This window comes from Myxine glutinosa, chromosome 11 (genome assembly GCF_964187855.1).
Source record: "Myxine glutinosa chromosome 11, kmMyxGlut1.1, whole genome shotgun sequence".
In the NCBI taxonomy this organism is placed as follows: Eukaryota; Metazoa; Chordata; class Myxini; order Myxiniformes; family Myxinidae; genus Myxine; species Myxine glutinosa.
The window spans coordinates 60,973,692-60,997,309 of record NC_136271.1 but is presented as its reverse complement, the minus strand read 5'-3'; the positions used below and the strand labels follow the sequence as shown (position 1 = coordinate 60,997,309).

At 40.9% G+C, this 23,618-nt stretch overlaps 1 protein-coding gene across 8 annotated transcripts in view; it reads left to right on the top strand.

The window, feature by feature from the left end:
- LOC137436716 (FERM domain-containing protein 4A) overlaps positions 1-23,618 on the top strand; it is a 293,806-nt gene that overhangs the window by 121,522 nt on the left and 148,666 nt on the right. For 7 of the 8 annotated variants that reach the window (XM_068130724.2, XM_068130726.2, XM_068130723.2 and 4 more), the window contains exons 3-5: positions 13,498-13,592; positions 16,625-16,717; positions 19,759-19,843. In XM_068130724.2, coding sequence (XP_067986825.1) covers positions 13,498-13,592; positions 16,625-16,717; positions 19,759-19,843 — 273 coding nt within the window. The remainder of the gene's footprint in view (positions 1-13,497; positions 13,593-16,624; positions 16,718-19,758; positions 19,844-23,618) is intronic. The other variant, XM_068130727.2, reaches the window with a different exon arrangement.

Genomic DNA, 23,618 nt, shown 5'->3' with positions numbered 1-23,618 from the left:
TTGCTTTGGAATAATTTAAAATATTTTTTTTCCCCCTGGATTTTCCAAGTGCTGACAGACTCATCTTGAAGTCAAATCTCAACATGATTTGAGGGGCATTTTCTCAGCAGGTGGAAGTTGCATCCACATCAGTATTCTAGCAGTGGTCGTGCACCTGAAATAATCCTCAGTTAAATAGTCGAGATCATGCTAACAGAATCCACCCAAAATAATTTTCGGTAAAAGGGTCAAACACCCTTGGAGAACAACCAAAATAATCCACAATTTTATAGGAGGGATTATTCTCAGTGGAACAACCAAAACTAAAAACAGTTGCGCAGTCGAGATCATCCGAACACACTCGATCAAAATAATTTACCGTAAAATATTCAAAATCACCCTTTTCGAAGAAACATAAATGATCCAAAGACGTTAAATAGTCGAGATCGCTGTTAAAGATTGTACTGTTGAGGAGGATTGCAGACTTTTGTTTGTATGTATAATATCAGTGGCTATAAACAAAGTGCGATCGATATGCAGTACCTCCATCCACAAAGAATGATTATTCAGTGTTGAGGGAATATCTATTGTGTGGCTGTAAAGACGTGTGTGTGTGTGTGTGTGTGTGTGTGTGTGTGTGTGTGTGTGTGTGTGTGTGTGTGTGTGTGTGTGTGTCATTGGTTGTTATCTCCATAATTTGGGTTTTAAAGGGTGGAATGGAGTCCTCTCAGGCCTCAAAGCATCCACCCTCGTTTCGGTGAAGGATTGTGATTTATGGGTAAGTGGTGAACTTTTGTTTTTCTCAAGAGTTTTGTTCCAAAGTCTATTTTCATGATCGTCACTGAGCCCCGTACAGCCTCCAGCTATAGTTTGCTTGTCGTAATATTTCCAGGGTTGGATTTTAAGATCTCTGTGAGGTTCTTCTTTATCATTCCCGTTGCCCCAATTATTTATCATTGGTCCCATTTCGGCGCTCTACAGCTTCCATGATCCTTTCACTTCATTTTTGAGGTCCTGGTATTTCATCATTTTCTTCATTCCTGTATTATTTAGACCAATATCGCTGGGTACTGATATCTCAATCAGCAATGCTGTCTTTTCCTTTTTGTTCCTGAGCACTATGTCCGGCCGCAGTGCTTTGTTTTCTATGTTCATACTGGATGTATCAGCAGGTCATACATGAGCATTATATCCTTGTTTTCAATGATTGATTTTGGTTCATGTTTCTATGAGTTTTGTGGAGCTGGGATGTTAAAATTTCTGCAGATGTGCCAGTGGATTACTCTACATACCATGTTGTGCCTTTGGGTGTACAGCTGCTCTGACATTACATTTTTGCATCCCGAGAGGAGGTAACTCATGCTTTCTGTTTCTACCTTGCAGAACCTACACTTGTTCAATTGACTCAGTCCTGCCATCTTTTTACAGCCATTTGTTTCTCAATTTGTCCTTGGTCTTGAGCATTGATATAATGATTCGTTCTCTGTCCCAGTTGAGCTGACCTCTTCTTAGCCATTCCAGTGATCCTTCTTTGTCTATCCCCAATCTGTCCAACTCTTTTTCTTATGTTTCCCTACTCTTTTGTCTTTCTCCTAGTTGTCACTATATTTAAAATAGGTGTGTGTGTGTGTGTGTGTGTGTGTGTGTGTGTGTGTGTGTGTGTGCATGTGTTGGGGGGGGGGGGGTCTGTTACATTATTTGGGGATGTTTCTACCATCTCTTTTGGCTATCTTTTTCCCTGAACAACATCTGGTTTGTTAGCTACATACCTCGGTGTGGGTAATACGTAAACGTATAGGGATAATAATAATAATAATTCATTTATTTTGTATAGCGCTTTTCCAGAAGCCCAAAGGCGCTTTGACAGAGTGGAAAACATAATGCATAACAATACATGAAAACAACAATTGCAAAAAGACAAGAATCAAGAAAACAAACAGCAGCGATATACGGCATATATATAAGACAAGAATCAAAAAGACAAGACAAGAATCAATAGGGAAATATTTAAAGCAAAAGGAGGGAGAAGGAGAAGAGATAGTCAGGGGTTAAATGCTGTGGGTTGAATGTTGAATGCAGCGTTGAACAGGTGGGTCTTTAGTGATGTTTTGAATGTGGTGAGTGAGGAGTCTCTGATGGTGTGAGGTAGTGAGTTCCAGAGGGTGGGAGCAGCGATGGAGAAGGCCCTGTCCCCCCAGGATCTGAATTTGGTCCGGATGGAGGGGGTCAGGAGGTTGGTACCAGCAGAGCGGAGGTTGCGGGTGGGAGTGTGTCTGGAGAGGAGGTCAGCCAGGTAGGATGGGGCCAGGTTATGGAGGGCTTTGTATGTCAAGAGGAGGATTTTGTACTGGATTCTCTGGGGGATGGGGAGCCAGTGAAGCTTGTAAAGGACGGGGGTGATGTGGTCACGGGTCCGGGAATGAGTGAGTAGACGGGCAGCGGAGTTCTGAATGTATTGGAGTTTATTGGTGATTTTTGAGGGTGAACCATAGAGGAGGCTATTGCAGTAGTCCAGACGGGAGGTGATGAAGGCGTGGATGAGGGTTTCTGCAGCCGTGGAGGAGAGGGATGAGCGGAGACGGGCAATGTTTTTCAGGTGAAAGAAGGCTGACTTTGTGATCTGTTTAGTGTATTTGTCGAAGGAAAGGGTTTGGTCAAAGATGACGCCAAGATTCCGGATGTGAGGGGAGGTGGATACTGGGATACCGTCGATGTTGAGGGCAAAGTTATGGGTGGATTTTGTGAGCGTTTTTGGGCCAATGATGATTATTTCAGATTTATCACAGTTAAGCTTGAGGAAGTTGATTTGAAGCCAGGATTTTATTTCAGTGATGCAGTTTGTCAGGATAGAGTGGGTGTCGGTGGAGACGGACTTGGTGGAGATGAAAAGCTGGATGTCATCGGCGAAGCAGTGGAATTGGAGACCATGACGGCGGATTAAGTGACCGAGCGGGGACAGGTAAAGGATGAAGAGGAGGGGGCCAAGAACTGAACCTTGGGGGACACCTTGGGGGAGGGGAGCAGTGGGGGATTTGCAGTTATTGATGGAGATGAACTGGCATCTGTCAGAGAGGTATGATTTAATCCAAGAGAGGGCAGTGCCGGTGACGTTAAAGGTGGATTCAAGTCGGGTGAGGAGGATAGTGTGATCGATGGTGTCAAAGGCAGCGCTGAGGTCGAGGAGGACGAGAATGTTGAGGTTGCCAGCGTCAGAGGAGAGGAGAAGGTCGTTGGTGATTTTGAGGAGAGCAGTTTCAGTACTGTGGTTGGAGCGGAATCCGGATTGGAATGTTTCATACAAGTTATTGGCAGAGAGATGATGTTTGAGTTGAGTGGCTACAGCGCGTTCCAAAACTTTTGACAGAAAGGGTAGGTTGGAGATGGGTCTGAAGTTGTTTAGGGTGTCAGGGTTTAGACCAGGTTTTTTTAGAATGGGGGTAACAGCATGGATAGTCAGATGAACCTCTCCCAAGTAGATAGATTAACTTCAAAATGGTGGAGATCCCTTTTAAGGCACATCCTTGAATCACATTTTAGTGCATCATATCTACAAAGAAAAGAAGGCCCATGTATTTGTCATATATAATGTTTTGTTTGTTTTTCAGACTATTATAAGGTATTTGTGATCGTGGCTATCCACCTCAATTTGGTCAATCAGAAGGATTGTGATGTCAGTAGCTTTTTGATTAAGCCGTCATACAATGTAATCAACACAGTATATTTTAGCAGCTCTTGGCTCATATTGCTGAATAAATGGGAAGGTATACGACAGGATACCAAGCATACTCCTGTACATGACCCCATTGCCCTTGTCCACTGAACATTCTGCAAGTGATACTGAAAGGGTGGGCCTCATGTCGATAGCACCTGTGTGGTCCCACTGATTGCATCAATCATTTTAACATCAACTCACACACATCACTTTATTGAGACGATAAGGTTTTTGAAATTGCTTTCAAAATACTTTTCATAATGTCTCCATTTCAATTTTTGAATCGAGCTGTGCAGCTTCACTTTAAAAAATAACATTTAAACGATTTGTAATAATAGTAAATTTAAGCTCAGCAGAAAGCTGGAGGCGTCACTGCAATTATTATCACCAAGGAGAAACAAGGGTATAGGACGTGGCTGGGGCAATTTGATACAAATTATTTAACAATATTCCCACGTCCCCAGATCGGTATCCATTTTCGCAATTAAGAATAGTTGGTTTTTTGATATGGATTATTACCTCCTCTACAGAATGTGGACGGAGGTTACATTTTCACCCATGTCTGTTTGTCTGTTTGTTTTTCTGTGAACAGGATATCTCAAAAAGTGATTTACGGATTCGGACGAAATTTGGTTGGAGACGTTAGGTATTTCACAAGGAGGAAATTATTCGATTTTGGTGAAGATCCGGATCCGGATAATACAGTTTTTAAAGTGGTTCTTCACTATTGAAAGATAGGGCTAAAACGATATATAGCACGATATCTCAAAAAAGTTGTGGATGGATTCCGACGAAACTTGGTGGACAGGTTGGGTGTGTGACAAGTACGAATTGATTCAATTTTGGTGAAGATTCGAATCCGGATCCAAGAATTTGTTCACGTGATTCCTCACTATTGGGTGATAGGGCGAAAACCAATATATAGCGGGATATTTCAAAAAGTTATGGACGGATTCAGACAACACTTGTTGGACAGGTTGGGTGTGTGACAAGGAAGAATCAATTAGCTTTTGGTGAAGATCTGAATACGGATCTGGAAACGAGAATTTTTTAATTATTTAAGTGATTCTTCACCATTGAGTGATAGGGCCGAAAACGATATATAGCATGATATTTCAAAGAAGTGTGGACGGATTGTAACAAAACTAAGGTGGATGAGTTGGTCAGGTGACAGGAACAAGCTGATTCGATTTTGGTTCAGGTGCGGATCCAGATCTGGCCTATCCGTGGATGCGAAACGTGAACTGTTCAGCCTGGCGGAGGTATGCTCTCTACCGAGTAATGTTCTGATGTTGCTTCGGGTAGGAATTTTTGAAATTTGGGCAGGGTGTCGGCGATGACTCGCGTACTCTTCACTCGCCTAAAAGACACTCCAAGATCTTCAATGTCCACCGTGATGATGTAATAATGTAAGGCAATGGCCTGCCGAAAACATCAGGCTGGAGGACCCGTCTGCCAGCACCGGTTGGTGATCGACCTTAATGATCTTATCTCTGGTGCCTTTATTGAAGACTGTGCGAGTTATCTCCGGGACTCTGGCAAAATTACAGATTCCTGCCATGACTAACTGCTGGGATAGCAATGATAAACCACTCAGCATAACCTAGGAAGTGCTTCGACAGCATCGATGGTCAAGCTGATGGTACATTTGAGTGATCCATTATTATTATAGCTCAATGAAAAGCTTGTTCTCAAATTAAGAGTATAGTATCGTGACGGAATGAACAAAGTTGTGCATCACACGAGAAACAAATGGATCCTTCTTCACATTTTCTACCTTGATATAAATTAGTGTACAAAGCCATCTACATTCTTCACAATACAATAATTGACTTATAGCGGGATTGACTAATTGACTCATACAGGTATACCCGCTCACTAAGGGAGCGGCAGGGGGAGTCATGTTATTATCCTTATTAGTTCCCTACCGGTGTACACCGGAAGGGACTATCGGTTTGCACTCCGTCTGTCCGTCTGTCAGTCAGTCCGTCCGTCACGCAAAGAACAGCTTTCCAGACTTTTTTTTTTCTAAACTCTTAATGCGAATGATTTCAAACTTGGTACATGGTTTCCTCATGATAAGTTACAGATCAAGTTCGAACTTCACGACGTTTCGATCATTTTTGACAAAGTTATGGCACTTTGAACTTTGGTAATTTCCCCAACAGTTTTCCGGACGACAGACTGCCGGTAGGGGACATGTATTGCAGCACAATACTCAGAATGCTTGTTATTAGTCCCCTACTGGTGTACACCGGAGGGGACTATAGGTTTGCATTACATCCCTCCGTCTGTCAGTCAGTCAGTCAGTCAGTCAGTCCGTCACGCAAAGAACAGCTTTCCGGACTTTTTTTCTAAACTCTTAATGCGAATGATTTCAAACTTGGTACATGGTTTCCTCATGATAAGTTACAGATCAAGTTCGAACTTCATGACGTTTCGATCATTTTTGACAAAGTTATGGCGCTTTGAACTTTGGTAATTTCCCCAACAGTTTTCCGGACTATAATTTGGAGTGCGGTAAGTCAAAGCTGTTAATATTCCTTGTTTTAACTCCAATTTACATTGTTTCCACTTTTAGTGAGAAGTAGGGGTCTGTGCAACCATTCATGAACTTTATTTGCTGCAAATCGGATATGTTTTAGCCGAGTTACCTCAGACCGTGAGTTGGTAATTATATAATTCACACAGTGCAATACGTGCAGGCTGCTCCACGGAGCGACCTTGCGGGCTCATTAGTCCCCTACCGGTGTACACTGGAGGGGACTATATGTTTGCAGTCCGTCAGTCCGTCACGCAAAGAACAGCTTTCCGGACTTTTTTTCTAAACTCTTAATGCTAATGATTTATAACTTGATACATGGTTTACTCATGATAAGTTACAGATCAAGTTCGAACTTCACAATGTTTCGATCATTTTTGACAAAGTTATGACACTTTGAACTTTGGTAATTTCCCGAACAGTTTTCCGGACTATAATTTGGAGTGCGGTAAGTCAAAGCTGTTAATATTCCTTGTTTTAACTCCAATTTACATTCTTTTTCCCCTTTTAGTGAGAAGTAGGGGTCTATGCAACCATTCACGAACTTTACTTGGTGCAAATCGGATAATTTTTAGCCGAGTTACCTCAGACCGTGAGTTGGTAATTATATAATTCACACAGTGCAATACGTGCAGGCTACTCCACGGAGCGACCTTGCGGGCTTATTTTAACTCCAATTTACATTGTTTCCTCTTTTTGTGAGAGGTAGGGGTCTGTGCAACCATTCATGAACTTTATTTGCTGCAAATCGGATATGTTTTAGCCGAGTTACCTCAGACCGTGAGTTGGTAATTATATAATTCACACAGTGCAATACGTGCAGGCTACTCCATGGAGCGACCTTGCGGGCTTATTTTAACTCTGATTTACATTATTTTTCCCCTTTTAGTGAGAAGTAGGGGTCTGTGCAACCATTCATGAACTTTATTTGGTGCACATCGGATAATTTTTAGCCGAGTTACCTCAGACTGTGAGTTGGTAATTATATAATTCACACAGTTTTCCGGACTACAGACTGCCGGTGCGGGACATGTATTGCAGCGCAATACTCAGAATGCTTATTTTATGTTGGATCAGGTCATTGAAAAGATCAGACAGTGCCTCACCAATTCTAAATTCCCGATAATAAAATGTACTTCCATGAGTGTGTCAGGAGGGAGGTGAGGGGACAATATCACAATTCTCAAAACCCCTTGGGGAGGGGGGATATTGTTTGTAATAACTTTAATATTATGCTATTATAACTTGTATTGTTATTGCCTCTGCCACCAAAGGTGGATGGAGGTTATGTTTTCACCCTTGTCTGTCTGTCTGTCTGTTTGTGAACAAGACATATCAAAAACTTGTGGATGGATTCGGACGAAATTTGGCAGATAATTTTTCGTATGTGACACCGACGAAAAGATTAGATTTTGGTGAATATCCGGATTCGGATCCGGCTAGTAGAATTTTAAGTGATTCTTCACCATTGGGAGATAGGGCCAAAAACGATACATAGCAGGATATCTCAAAAAGTTTTTTGATGGATTTGGACGAAACTTGGTGGACAGGTTGTGTGTGTGACAAGGACTAACATATTAGATTTTGGTGAAGATCTGAATATGGATTCGGATATGAGAAATTATTTATTTTTTTCAGTGATTATTTTGAGCAGCAGGAAGGGTCATGTTATTAACCGTTGTGGGGTATATAGACAACAGTAGATCTACAATCAGATGTGATCATTGACGTGATAAGCATAGATTGCCTCTCATATGTTGGGATTCCTCCAAATTTCTTTTAGTTTATTGTTAAACAGCATTAGTGACTGTTTTAAAAGGTAATCAAACTTGTGGTAATCAAAAAGGTAAATTTGTGTTTGTGGTTTATAATATTTTTACTTCTGGTAGAGGCCGTTGGTTTCACGAAAACAGCACGATAAGCTATTTATGCATGTTAACAAGGCGTTTGTTCAGGGAGGAAAACCCCCCTGGGGAGACGGGATATTATTGCTATTAATATTGTTTTGTAACAACATTAATAATATGCTTTTATCATCAACGTTGTTATTACTTTTGTTTTTAGAAGTGGCTCTAGAAAAACGCCATGATAAAGCTATCTTAATAAAGATATACACCTCAACATGCAACCAAGGGGTCAAAAATCATCAGAAAGACAAACAGACACCAAATTGCATATTTTTGTATGATGATTACAGAGTGTACAGATTAATGGAAAGACTGCATAATTTTGTTTATCATTACAAAAAGCTTCCATGTGTTTTTTTTTTACCTCAATCCCCATTCCCACGCCTCCTGCCTCCAAGCCCTCTCCCTCCCACAGATCTCCCGATGTCCCTGCTCTCAAATGTTGTACTTCAGTGCTTCCCCCTTTCCCCATCTGGTCTACCGCTCCCTTTATTTTGTTTTATGTGTCTGTTTTTTTTTGTCATTAATGTTAGCTCTTACACGAGCCTCGATCTTGTATAAAAAAAAACAAGAAATTACAGATTGTGGCAGAAATGAGCAATACAGCAAATTTAAATGGATATGACTTCAATAAAAAAAAATTAACCCGATTTTTGATGCCACAAGGAAAGTTAAGGAAGCAGAAGCTATTATAATAACTCCAATGTTGAATTTGGTCTTTTAATTGATCATTTAACTTCTCACAAAAGGATATTGAAATTATGCTGTAGTTATTATGACAATGAATTTGAATTTGTTACACAATGGCTGCAATGTGGCACAGCGTGGGAACAGATATTGAACCCCTTTGGTCTTCTTCAAGAAGCACACATGCAGTGGGGTTAATAGAGTGTCACAAAATATAGGACTATTGGTGTTTCATCATAATTTGGCTCGCAGGATGAAATAGGCCGGAGAGCATCTCAACTGGGGGTCCATGGACTTCCAGGGGGTACATGAGATACATTTAGATTTGAGGCAGTGAAAGAGAAGATGTTTGGCATAGTATAGGATAAGAATGACCGAGTCATCATTGAGAGGGGGTACGTGACACCTCCATGGGGTACACCGAAAAAGGTTCAGAACCACTGCCCTGGATGTACGTCTCTAGTCTAGCGTGGGTTAGGATCTCGGCCCAGTTAAAAACTGTCATCCTAGTGTTCAGCAGTCAGGATGATTGATAAATGTGGGTGCCGCCCCATCCGATGGACGTTCAACTGGCGTCCCATGTGCCAGCATTAGTTGATGGACATTAAGGATCCCAAGGAGTACTTCATTTTTGAGTAAGTGACCTACCGCCGGCACCATGAATAAATTCCTAAATTCCTGCCAATTTCCAAAATTCCTGCCCTAACTACTTTAGTCGAACGTCCGGCCTGGCCAGCCGGTTTGTATAAGACTTGCGCCCAAAAATCTCTCCCGGCCAACCCCAAAAGAACGTGGAATAATTGTTGCTGCTTAAAAATAAGAAGAGATGTTTCATCATAAATCTTATTCCACCACAACAAGGCAGCTTTGTAAACGTGGCAAGTTCATAATTACACAATCATAAATGATTATTAATAATTACACAATCGCCCACAGTAACCTTGTGAAGTTAATGATAATGCTCGCCTTATGATGTGTCTGTCTTTTGGGATGTATCCAATTACGGAGGCTTTGATTCGGCCAGAAGGATTCCGGGAGTGCAGGATGGTTAGGATGGATGTGTGCAAAGCAGATGCCGTGATAAACACGGAAGGTGATGATGAAATTTATGGCCCATAGCTCCTCCATCACTTGCTGACTGTACAAAGAAGACATACGATGCTATGGTAACAATGGTTTTTTCCCCATTGCTCCGCCTCCCTCCCACCCCCGTGTATTTATTGGGACAGTGACGTCATAGACACATTGAAAATTGCGCATGAAAATTGTGGCTGGTAATAATATCAATGACATATCAAATGTCCTCATCACAATTTAGATCCAGTTCTCCAATAATTTAAATATATATATATATTTTTTTTTCAGTCCAAATATAATTTCAGTTCTCCAGCTTTTAATGAGCGCATATAATGACGTCACCGCCATGTACGTACGCTCTGCCTGTCAGGCTCTCAGGAGAACCCTCCGACAGAGCATAATTTTGATCTTAGTTCAGATACTGTCATAAGTGCATGAAAAACTCAGTTACCGACCTGGTTTCGCCCTATGTGACGAAACCGTCGCCCTATGTGACGTAATGTGACTATATATGTGACTATATATATATATATATGTGACTATATATATATACGACTTCCGCTGAACTTGGGGACGACTAAGAAGAAGACATAAGTTGGTCGAAAGCTTGTCGAAAATTAAAGATCGACCGTCCTGAAGCTACGTCCGCGTCTGATTTAATCTCCCAATTATATATATCCCTTGGCATCTCAAAAACGTTGAGACCACAATTTTGTTGGCGGCTGAGTATTTGGTACGAAATTGATTGTGAGTGATTATACCTTGTGTTTTCATTGCATCTACAGTGAAACATTGCCATCCGCGGGGTTACATACCTGTAAGCCTCCGCGAATGGTGAAATTACAAATGGCGAACAGTTTCTAACATGTAAGTCAATGAGGTACAGATAGTTCCAGCCCCACAACATTTAAGTACAAAAATCACTAATAAATTTAAAATAAGACATTTGAATAGAAAAAAAAACAATTGAGTAAAACAAGATCAAATAGGTAACATATACCATCAATAAGAAGGTTTTTCTGCTTCGGGTACATGTACAGATCGATCTCCCAGGAGCCATCCATAGTTCCCTCACATCTACTATGATTTGATATTGCCTTCATGGAGACAGGACCACGCAGTCTTCCATAATGTTTTGTTGTGTGTGGAGTGGTGTTGCAGCGGTTGCTGGTCTCGTCGATGGCATCCCCGATAGCCATCCGATGGCCCTCCCCGATAGGCATCCGAGATACACATCCCAGATAGCCCTCCCCGATAGCCCTCGCCGATAGGCATCCCAGATAGGCATCCCCGATGGCCCTCCCCGATAGGCATCCCCGATAGCCATCCGATGGCCCTCCCCGATAGCCCTCGCCGATAGGCATCCCAGATAGGCATCCCAGATAGCCCTCCCCGATAGCCCTCCCCGATAGCCCTCCCCGATAGCCCTCCCCGATAGCCCTCCCCGATAGCCCTCCCCGATAGCCCTCCCCGATAGGCATCCCAGATAGGCATCCCAGATAGGCATCCCAGATATGCATCCCAGATAGGCATCCCAGATAGCCATCCCAGATTGCCCTCCCCGATAGGCATCCCAGATAGGCATCCCAGATAGGCATCCCAGATAGGCATCCCAGATAGCCACCCAGATAGGCATCCCAGATAGGCATCCCAGATAGGCATCCCAGATATGCATCCCAGATATGCATCCCAGATTGCCCTCCCCGAAAGCCATCCCAGATAGGCATCCCAGGTAGGCATCCCAGATAGGCATCGCAGATAGCCATCCCAGATAGCCATCCCAGATAGGCATCCCAGATAGGCATCCCCGATAGCCATCCCAGATAGCCATCCCAGATAGCCCTCCCCGATAGGCATCCCAGATAGGCATTCCAGATAGGCATTCCAGATAGGCATACCAGATAGGCATACCAGATAGGCATCCCAGATAGGCATCCCAGATAGGCATCCCAGATAGCCATCCCAGATAGCCATCCCAGATAGCCATCCCAGATAGGCATCCCAGATAGGCATAAAGTTAAGCACAGATACGCGAAATCGCAGACCGTGAACATGCAGATGTCAAGGTTTGACTGTATTCAAAATTAGACTCATTATCCCAAGTGTGAATGAGTATGAGTATGAGTAACAATATGAGTGACAATGTCAGTTTTATTGGTGTTTAATAGTTAACTGAGCCTCGGAAGGTGGACCGAGGTTATGTTTTCACCCCCGTTTGCTGATTGTGAAATCGGACATTCACAAGTACATTGGTTGGTCTGGTCTGAGGTTCTGTCTGTCAATCCCCTACAGGTGACTCTGTGATTATTAAAATTTGGTGACACCTCATGCTCCACCATTGTAAGATCCATATTTTTTTTTTTTTTTTTGTATACAAGATCGAGGCTCGTGAAAGAGCTAAGATTATTGTATATAAGGGCACAAACTTTTGGATTATACTCTGATATAATGTCGCGTTACTTCAACTAAACGCATGTAACAAGCTTCCATGCAAGTAAGTCTATAATGAGGAAAACTTGCGCTATGGGGTGTCAACTAATAACCCGGACCCTAGACGTCATTCGCTCAATGCTCACATTGGAGCTCCAAACAGTCTACCAAAAATGAATTATATATATATATATATATATTTTTTTTATTGTACCTCTTTCGGCGCAGTGTGCAGGGATTTATATATATATATATATATATATATATATATATATATATATATATATATATATATATATATATAAAATGCTGCCACTTGGTTTGGCACAATATGCAGAGATATATATACATATATAGATTTTTATTATTGTGCCTCTTTCGGCACAATATGCAGGACATCCTGCTCGCCTCGTGATGGCCTCTTTTTTTTCAATATGCAGGGATATATATATATATATATATATATATATATATATATATATATATATATATACATACAGTATATATATACATATATATATATATATATATATATATATATATATATATATATACAGTATATATATACATATATATACATATATATATATATATATATATATATATATATATATATATATATATATATATATATATATATACAGTATATATATACATATATATATATATATATATATACAGTATATATATATACATATATATATATATATATATATATATATATATATATACAGTATATATATACATATATATATATATATATATATACAGTATATATATATACATATATATATATACATATATATATATATATATATATATATATATATATATATATATATATATATATATATATATATATATATATATATATCCCTGCATATTGTGCCGAAAGAGGTTTCCTTGAAGGAGAAACGCAAGACGAGCGACACTATGAGGGACAGAAGGAGATGACGTGGGATGGTGGAACGGATTTCGGAATGCTCCTCAAGATCACACACTTTGAAAGTTCTTCCCAAATGTTTTTGATAAGCCGAGGTTTTAGCCAACCTATTATATGAATTGAGAAGAGACAATAACATTGTTTTTCCTCATTTTCAAGGCTATGCGCAAAATTAGCTTCTCCTTGCATCTATCACTTTATCACTCCTTGCTTCCCACAGCCCAAGCTGCTGGCAAAGGAACTTCTGGACATGGTGGCATCTCACTTCAACCTTAAAGAGAAGGAGTTCTTTGGACTGGCATTCGTGGACGAGACGTGAGTCGTGGAATATTGTCTCCTTATTCGCTTCACCGTTTCATTCTTCTCGTACGTCACTGCATTCCACCTCGCAGGTCGCCCTTTTCTCTGGCCGATTCTAAAACATTCCTACGTACGTTATTTATATCCCTTTTTTTTTCTTCTTCCCACATTTATCTACCACTGCTCTCGAGTGCCTGGCCATTCCATTCGCGTCGGAATTAATTGCTTGCATTGCCTAACGACTGGCATCGGAAACGCACGGACATTTGTATATGGTGGTGTGAGGCCTACGACACTTGTAAAATCACCGATACATTCCATGCAAGAAATTGCCTCTCATTGTCATTTAACCCCCCAGTCAATCCTACAAAAGTTTCCAACAGCAAAATAAATATGGGGGCAAAATACGGGCTAATTCTTCATGAAGACAGCAGAGAAATGCTCTGATAAATTTATTTTACAAATTACACCAAGCATACAAGTTATTAGTTCCTCCATGGAAAATGTGATTGGAATTTTAAGGCGGAAGATCGGGCGATGAAATAAGGATTTGATTAAAAAGCTCACCCGGGGCATTGTTCGGTTGCATCATCATCAAGGAACGGCGAGAATGTGTTCATATTCCTTTAGTCAGGCAATTATGAGCTTTATTTGAACTCTAACCAAAAAGATTATTCCATGTTCCTCTTCATTTTGCATCACATAAACCACAGCCAGAAGCCATATTTTCACGAGCTGTTGGTGTGGATTGCAATTTGTCCAAAGCATTGTAGGATTAATGGAAATACCATAGGACGCATTATAACACTTTGATTAACAGCCTTAATTACAGCCTCCGCCAATTACAGCCTCCGCCACTGTCTGTCTGTCTGTCTCTCTGTTTGTCTGTGAACAAGACATCTCAAAAAGTTGTGGATGGATTCGGACGAAATTTGGCAGACATGTCGCGTATGTGACAAGGAGGAAATGATTAGATTTTGGTGAAGATCCGGATTCGGCTAGTATAATATTTTAAGTGATTCTTCACCATTGAGAGATCGGGTGAAAAGCGATATATAACATGATATTTCAAAAAGTTGTGGACTAGTTACGACAAAACTAGGTGGACGAGTTGGTTAGGTAACAAGATCAAGCCGATTAGATTTTGGTTCAGGTCCGAATCCAGATCCGGCCTATCAGGGGGATACAAATCAAAGACTGTTCAGCCTGGCGGAGGTATACGCTCTACCGAGTGCCGTTCTACTTAATCATTGGATTTGTATTTGAAAATGCCTTTTTCTTTAAAACTTAAGGTACTGGAGTTAAGTGTAAGGCCCCTTAGTCATTCAGAAAGACCTACAAGGGAAGGGAATAAAAGTCGACCATAATGAGTGAATTGGCCTTGCAGTGTGGTTGCTGTGTAGGAATACCAATAATCTTTATACCTACAACAATTTTGTAGGATAATACAGCAGATTAAGTGCATAGGTGAGCAAGAAAGAGCAATCAGATATTGCAGTCCTTCTCCAGTACGTGTTTGTGGCATTTATTAGTTCCTGTATTTGTGTAGTTTATTAATGACTGATTTATGTTCGAACCAATATGGCTGCCGAACCACGTGACTGATGATGTCATCAATTGAATTCTCACATACAATTTTTGTGTAGATCACGCTCAGGAAATTTCAAACTAATTGGATCAAGCGTTCTACATGGCTACTTATGATGTCATAATGAAGGCACGGATGACTTCATGAATATTTGTTGTTGCTCAAGGGAAGGACTTGGCGATGAGCCATGATTTAAAAAAATTCATGGAGCCGTTTTGGAGATGTAGAGGTGCAAAATTTGTCGATTTTCTGAGATGGCGTCCATACCACGTGACCTATGACGTCATAATTATCGTAAATAATTCTACATGAGGCGCTCCGATGGTGAAAATTAATTGGCAGTTGGACCAACGGTTGCAGAGAAAAGCCTACTCACGTTCTGTGCGGACAAACAGACAGACAAATGAAAAATCACTCATAGAGCGACACTTGACAAAAGAGAACAAAGTAGAATGGCACTCGGTCGAGCATCCTTTTGACCTCACAAATAATTGGTGGTTGAATTATGTGAGCTGATATGCAAATCTTCTTTAAATTAAGTTAATCAGATGAAAATTGTCAATTTTAGAAATTTGGCCTATGTTGACCTTTTGGCCGATATTGACCTCAAAAATTGTTGGTGGTTGGTTTCAGTAAGCCGATATGAAAATACTATTCAGATTTCAAGTCAATCGGATGAAAATTGAGGATATTAGAAATCCGGGAAAATTGGTTGACCTTAGGCCTATGTTGACCTTTTGATCTCAAAAATAGTTGGTGATTCAATTCAGTAAGCTGATTTGAAAATCCCATTCAAATTCCAAATCAATCGGATGAAAATTGAGGATTTTAGAAATTTGAAATGGTTGTTGGCTTTTGGCCTATGTTGATCTGTTGGCCGACGCTGATCTCAAAAATAGTTGGTGGCTTGTTTCAGTAAGCTGATATGCAAATCCTATTCAGAATTCAAGTCAATGGGATGAAAATTGAGGATTTTAGAAATTTGAGGAAAATGGTTGACCTTAGGCCAATGTTGATATCCGGATGCGGATCTGGATCTTCCCCAAAATCTAACCATTTCGTCGTTGTCACACACCCAACCTGTCCACCAAATCTCGTCTGAATCCGACCACAACCTTTTGAGATATCCTGCTCAAAGACAAACAAACAGACAAGGGTGATAACATAACCTCCATCCACCGATATTTACGAATGAAATCAAGGCAAAATTAAGGAAAGATTATAGCAGCAAAAATGGCTTCCATTATTGAGGTGGTTTGTATGATGTAGAACATGCAGTCATCAATTTTGAGCGTAAAAGAGCTTTGGGGCTCACGACCCAATACCAATGGAGAGCTGGCTGGGGGTTAAACACTCAAATCGTTTGCGTGCTACAGGGCCTTCGTGGTTTTCTTTTGTTCCCCTGTAAAGAACAGACATGTCTGCAGCTGGGCCGTGTTCATTGTTCTCTCACCTCCAGGGGATACTACACTTGGCTCCAGTTGGATCGCAGGGTCCTGGAGCACGATTTTCCAAAGAAGTCACGTCCCATCGTCTTGCACTTCACTGTCAAGTAAGCCCTGCGGGTCAAATGTCACGTTGGAGGAGCAGGCTTCCTGAAGCCATATCCACAGGGATGTTTAGCTTGCGTGGAGTGGAGCGGGCGAAGAGGAGCACGAGGAGTGGGCAGTGCATAGTGGGGATTTAGTAACACATTGTGAAATTCGTTATCTTGCATGGGAGCTCCTTTTCTGGTCAGTGCTGTATTGGCTCCATTGATTTGACACTCCAATTGGAATGAGCAGAGGTTTTATATGGCTTGAAATTTTCTGCTGGTTTTCATCATCATGTGCACCTCGTAAATTCAACCCGACCCATTGTGGGTGTTAGAAGAGCAAATTGAACTGAACATTTATTTGAAAAGACCTTGATGGAGGGGTTGAAGGTCAACAGTCAGAGTTAACCTGGGACGCTCTATCAGTAAAAACACATAACTCAACTAACTGAACGCTACAGCGATAAGGGGGAAGCTTATGGATAAATAAAACTTGGAGATCTAGACAAAAGAAACACTTGCATTTGAATTGTGTCGAGTCTGACGAAGTGCGATATGCTCTGTGCATTCATAATTCATTCTACGAATGAGTGGAGGCGTTTTAGGACCGCAAAAGCATCAGAAAAATGTGGTTACTTTACCCATAGTTTAACGTTCAAAAAGTCACTAATGACCCTGCTCTAACACAATGTTTGAAAAGTTTTATGCTTGTTATAATCGTGCAGACTAACATCTGTGAATATGAATGACTTTGTGTAGTTCGCCAGACTGCTTCTGTTGAGTGTAATAGCGCCGACTGCTGTTATACAGCACTCATAACTCCCACAATGCACATGGCATTGCTTGTCGTATACTGGAGTGATAACTGAATAGAGAAACTACTGCTACTTCTACGATGACTCGTCTACTACCTCTTGTTCTTTAGCAGCCCAACTATTCCCACCTTCTTCTGAGGTTTGATCAAGGGAGACGTTTGGCCCAACTACTTGATGAACCGGCTGGTTCATTAACTACTTGATGAACCTGCCACCTTCAGTCGACATTCGACTGAAAGTGGCAGGAGTCTGCAATTTGTTTGGGCTGGTGGCCTCCTCTTTGCAAAACCTTCCTCCTTTCGCTAAACCTTCCTCCTCTTCGCTAAACCTTCCTCCTCTTCGCTAAACCTTCCTCCTCTTCGCTAAACCTGCCTCCTCTTCGCAAAACCTGTCTCCTCTTCCCAAAACGTTTCCAGTGTTGTCAACTTTCATCCACCAATGCCAGCATACGGGTCACCCGGTTTAAGGTCCGTCCATCTGAGGGTGATGCAAGGCCCTGGCAGAAATGCTCAAATCTGACAGTTTATGGTCGGGTCGGGTAGCAAACCCAGACTTTAGAGAGGTCAAAGCTAAACACGCCGCCTCTGCACCAACTTGTCGGAGTTACATTGAAAAATGAAAAACACGTGCATGTCAACATGTATGTCATGACACTTGCACTAGGTAGCACAGATAAATGGCGCAAGTGTTGCATATAACAATATAACGCTGGGTTTACGAAAGGCGGCAGAAAATGTAACTTGTACATTAGGGTGGTCCAAAAATGTGAAGATTTGATTTTCATTTCTCCACAAGCCTGCCCCTATTCCTATTGAAGAAAGCAGTTTGTGGTGAAAATTTGAGCTTGATTGGACAATATTTAGAGGTTGCTCAAAATGTTGACAAATTTTAATGAATAATAATATACAGAATTTTTAGCATCATACATCAATTCATAGATAATTATCTATTTTCAATTACTCAAATTATTTATTATTGTTGGCTTGCACTCGTCTTCAATGGTATGACCAAGAGATTGTGCAGAAGCACTGGCCACAAACATAGCACGCCGATCTGAGAGATTTACTCTGTCCAGAGGTGCCACTATTGCTGGAGTGATCACCTTGATGGGAGCCTTTTTCACCTGTTTGGCAGAAGATGGACTTTGGAGTTTGAATTCATTGTCCCCTGAATCGGAGCTTTGAATCTCAGACTCATCATCATCAACCACAGCCGATGTTGATGGAACAGATTGCATTGCTGTTAGAGTCTCAGCAGCATATTTCTTCTTTCTTTTATCTTCATTCTCAAGCCTGATACGCTTTCTGTTCTCCTTCACTGCCAGAGTGTTGTCCACAGATCCCATCCGTGAAGTTGAGGGATCCTCACGGTGCATGATAAGGAATGCTTTGTCTTCTTCATTCGTCATTTTCTCAAGCGCATCATTTGGTGAGATATCGAAGAGGGATTGAAGATCATCTTTGAACATCTGCTCCTTCACTCTATAGTTTTCAAATGTCTTGGTTCTATTTTTCTTTACCTGTTTGTAGGCATCATACAACTTCAAAAGTTGGTGCTCACAGTAATCTACTCTCTGCACTGGAATTCGTGCTTTCTCCCAGTATGCACACACAGCATGTACACTAAGTTTGGCACTTTCACAAACTGTATGGTGTTCTTGTGTGTGATGGTACACCATTTTCTGCAATGTGTGTCCTTTGGTTGGTCGTCCCCCACATATTATTTCCTTTTCAGACTTGCCCAGCAACCAAACTGTGGAAGAGCTGCGAGTTTCTGCCATCTGAAAAAAACAGGATAAATTAAAAATGTTATTTTTTGAGCAACCTCTAAATAAGTTCCAATTGATCTCATATTTGGTTCATATGATCTTTGTAAACATAGGAACAAGGGCAGCCTTGTGGAGCATGGATTTTTAATAGTATTAAATATTACATATATCTGTGGACCACCCCATTGTACATCCACGATTGCATGTAAAGATGAGAAACAAACCAATTGTGCTTGTGTGATGGTTAATTGTACATTTAAACCAGCTGGTGTCAGGGGTTACTCTGGGTCACTGTAATAACCATCTAAAGAATTACCATAGCAACAATAGCTGTAAGTTAAGGGATAACTACTCCAAAAACGTCTTACCTTGAATCGGTAAACTGCACCTCCCGTTTTGTCTATGCAATTTATGCCAAGAGATAATTGCACGGTTATGAAGAATTTTAATTGTTGCGGTTTTGCTCGGCCTTGCAGATTTTACATCGAAAGCGTGGCCTGCCTGCGTGAAAATACCACGGTGGAGCTCTTCTTTCTCAATGCGAAACACTGTGTGTCTAAGGTACATCTGCCTCCGGTTATGATATATACATATATAAAGGCTTCACAACATAAACATAACATTACATCTTGCTTATTCTGTCCATGGTTGATCATAGCAACGGTACTGTACGTATAAAGTTTTATAGATTTAATAATTATTGCTCCCTCCCTTCCTCTATATATCTGTAGGACAGTCCTTCTCTCTTAGTTCTCTTTTCTCCTGTTATTTACCTCAAAGATTTCTGTTGCTTTGAACAGCCTGGGAAAAGTTCTGTAGTGTTGTGTGTGCAGAACACTGGTTGTGTCGTGCAAATCACTTTCATGATTATGACGTCACAATGCCTGATCTTATGACCTCCAGATTGTGGCAGTCTCACTGTATTTGTTAATCCTGTGTGGTGAACAAGACCCAGACTATTCGACATAGTGGATCCTTTGTATTTATCATCCTTTGTATTTTTTATTCTAACACCCTTCCCTCACCCTCACCCTTCTTCCCACGCCTCCTCCCCCCAAGCCCTCTCCCTCCCACAGATCTCCCGATGTCCCTGTTCTCTGCTGTTGTACTTGTGTGCTTCCTTTTCTCTCCCCATCTTGTCTCCTGCTCCCTTTATCTTGTGTTTTCGGTGTCAGTTTGTATTTATGTGATTAATGTTAGCTCTTACACGAGCATCGATCTTGTATACAAAAAAATAAAAATAAAAACACATTGAAAGGCCCAACTGCAGTGATTTGCCAAAATTATGAATGTATGTGATTCCGAAGGATAAATAAGACAAATTGGAGAAGGCCCATATTCAAACATAAAAGACGTGGAAGTGAGGGCTTGGTCGTTGTTGTGTATTATCTATGCACATGTCAGCTCTCATTCATCAGCTGCAGTTTATATGCATCAGGACATTAGGCCAGTTCAGCTGCGGCCTCTGTGCTTCTGACAGATGCAATAAACAGAATATCTCCTTGGTATTCATTGCTTTGGACACTGAGTACTTCCTAAACCATACCGTACATTTATATCGCTTTGACTAATCCAACTAAATCTGGGAATAGTAGAAGACACACACATCCACGCACACATGTCCTACAGACCATCCCTGGGAACATTACCGCAAACGAACTACAGTTGGAGGCTGTCCAGGGCTCAGTGACGATCCTAAAAAGAGCCCTTGGAACAAAACTGAGAATAAAACAACTTCACAACTTAGCCCATAAATGTTGAATGAACCGCAATCAATGTTGAATGAATCGCCCATGAATCGCAATCCTTTATCGAAGAGAGAGTGGACAGACAGACCGACCGACCGACCGCACGCACGCACGCACGCACGCACGCACACACACACACACACACACACACACACACACACACACACACACACACACACACACACACACACACACACACACACACACACACTCTGAAGATCATACTGCAGGTGTGCTGTTATGAGAATATAATATTCAGTGAACAAGACGTCTGCGGGCATGCATACATGTTGAATATAAATGGCGTTTTAAAATCGAAACGTAATAATGTCTTCGGCCTTTGCCTGTGGAGGCGTAAAAATATTAATAAGAAACTTGACATCTTTGTTATAATTTCAGCCATGACATGAAATGACCATGTCAGATTAGATTTCCAATTATGTATAATTCGTGGAAGGTGTGACCATATGTCCTTGTTGGTAAAGGTGGCACAAGATGCCTTCTCCACTATCCTCCTTTGTTTATCCCAAATTCCTGTTTACCTTTCCAAGTTCGTGTAAAAATTTCAAAATATCCATGCCAGGGGGTTATTTGGCTGATGGTACAGCACGGTATCTCCAATAAAAAATGTGCAGTAGATAGAACGAAAGATCAAGATTATGTGGGGGACACCCTGCCTCACCTTTATACCCATGTACTGTACCATAAACCCTGTAAGCATGTACTGTACCATAAACCCTGTAAACATACACGTACTGTATTATCAACCCTGAAACATGTACTGTACTGTACTACAAACCCTAAAACATGTACTGTACTATAAACCCTGTAAACATGTACTGTACTAACAACCCTAAACGCATGTACCTTACTGTACTATAAACCCTAACACATGTACTGTACTATAAACCCTAAACATGTACTGTACTATAAACCATATAAACATGTACTGCACTATAACCCTGTAAAAATTACTGTACCATAAGCCCTGTAAACATCAACTGTACTATAAACCCTAAAACATGTACTGTACTATAAACCCTGTAAACATGTACTGTACCATAAACCCTGTAAACATATACTGTACTATAAACCCTGTAAACATGTACTGTACCATAAGCCCTGTAAACATGTACTGTACTATAAACCCTAAAACATGTACTGTTGTTACGACCTGGCCCCTGCGTGAAGGGCTTGGGGTACTGCCTATTGCTCCGAAGATCCTAATCGATGTGCTCGGGAGACCAATACGTTCCCCATGGGCGGGCTCGCGCCGTATGAGCAGTCAAAAGTGGCCGAGCGAAGCTACCATCCAAATACAGATGCAATTTTACACCCCTCCCTCCCAGACCCCCCATCCCCTCAAAAAAAATGAAACACAGTATGCCAATCAAGATATGCAATGCAAATTCAAAACAGGGGAATAAATACAAATCCTTTACTCAGAATCAAGAAAGAAAACACAGGGTACAACACCCAGGAAAAGATAAATCGTAAGGAAAAGAAATCCCGCTGATATGCAGCGACAAAGTTCAAGGAATGAAAGGACAGACGGGCGCCAAGACAAAACAGACAAGACAATTAAACGACCCACCCGGTATCCCTAGCTCAGGGGTTCTTAACCAGGGGTGCGAGACAGGTCTGTTCGGGGTGCGAGTATGTTGTACTCAAACATGGTTGATCTTTTGGATGTGGAGAAAAATTATATTAATTTTGTCACTTTTATGATGCAATTGACCACATAAATAAATATTATGCTCTGAAACAAGAGCTGATGTAATAGAGTGGGTATATTACGTTTTGTAGCGTGCAAAGGAGAACGAGAGATAAGAGGCGAATACATGTATGTGCTTGTTGGCGATGGGGTGGAGTTATCGTGGTGGCGGATTCATGTATAAATAGTCGGCAAAAAGGTATTGGAGTCATTTCCTGTAGTTCCAGCGTGGGGTGTAGACTGGCCTGCGAGTCGGAGTGTTGACGTGCACTGTAGTGAGATCTCCTGTGATGGTTTTTAAGTATGTAAACTTGGTTTGGCTATATACCGTTTCTTGGTTTTAATATACCAATATTAATTAATTATTGTATTATTAATAATATAATAATAATTATATTATCGTATATATATAATTTATAGATTATTATTATTATTAATATATTAATTAATTATTATCTACTATATAAGACAGATGTCTGTCTGTGTGTGTGTGTCTGTGTGTCGCCATTTTTCTCAGAGATGGCTGAATGGATCTTCGTCAAACTTTCAGAGGTTCATCAGTGAGTAACTGGGAGTGTTTTAGGCAAAAAACAAAGAAAAGGAAATTTTTTTCGAAAAAACCATCGTTTTTTTTGGAGTTAAAAAAAAAAAAAAAAAAAAAAAAAATCGCTCGATAGTGCCTAAGCTTTTAAAAATTAATATCAGTTATATACAAGTACACATTCGCATTAATAAAAACAAAACAATCACCAAACATTTGAACACAAATAAATCAAACAATTCCGGAAGTGTACGAAGTTGGTAGTACGGCTTCTTCTTCTTCCTGATCGGCTTCTCCTCCTCCCTCCCAGCCTGAGCTGCTAGCTGATGGCTG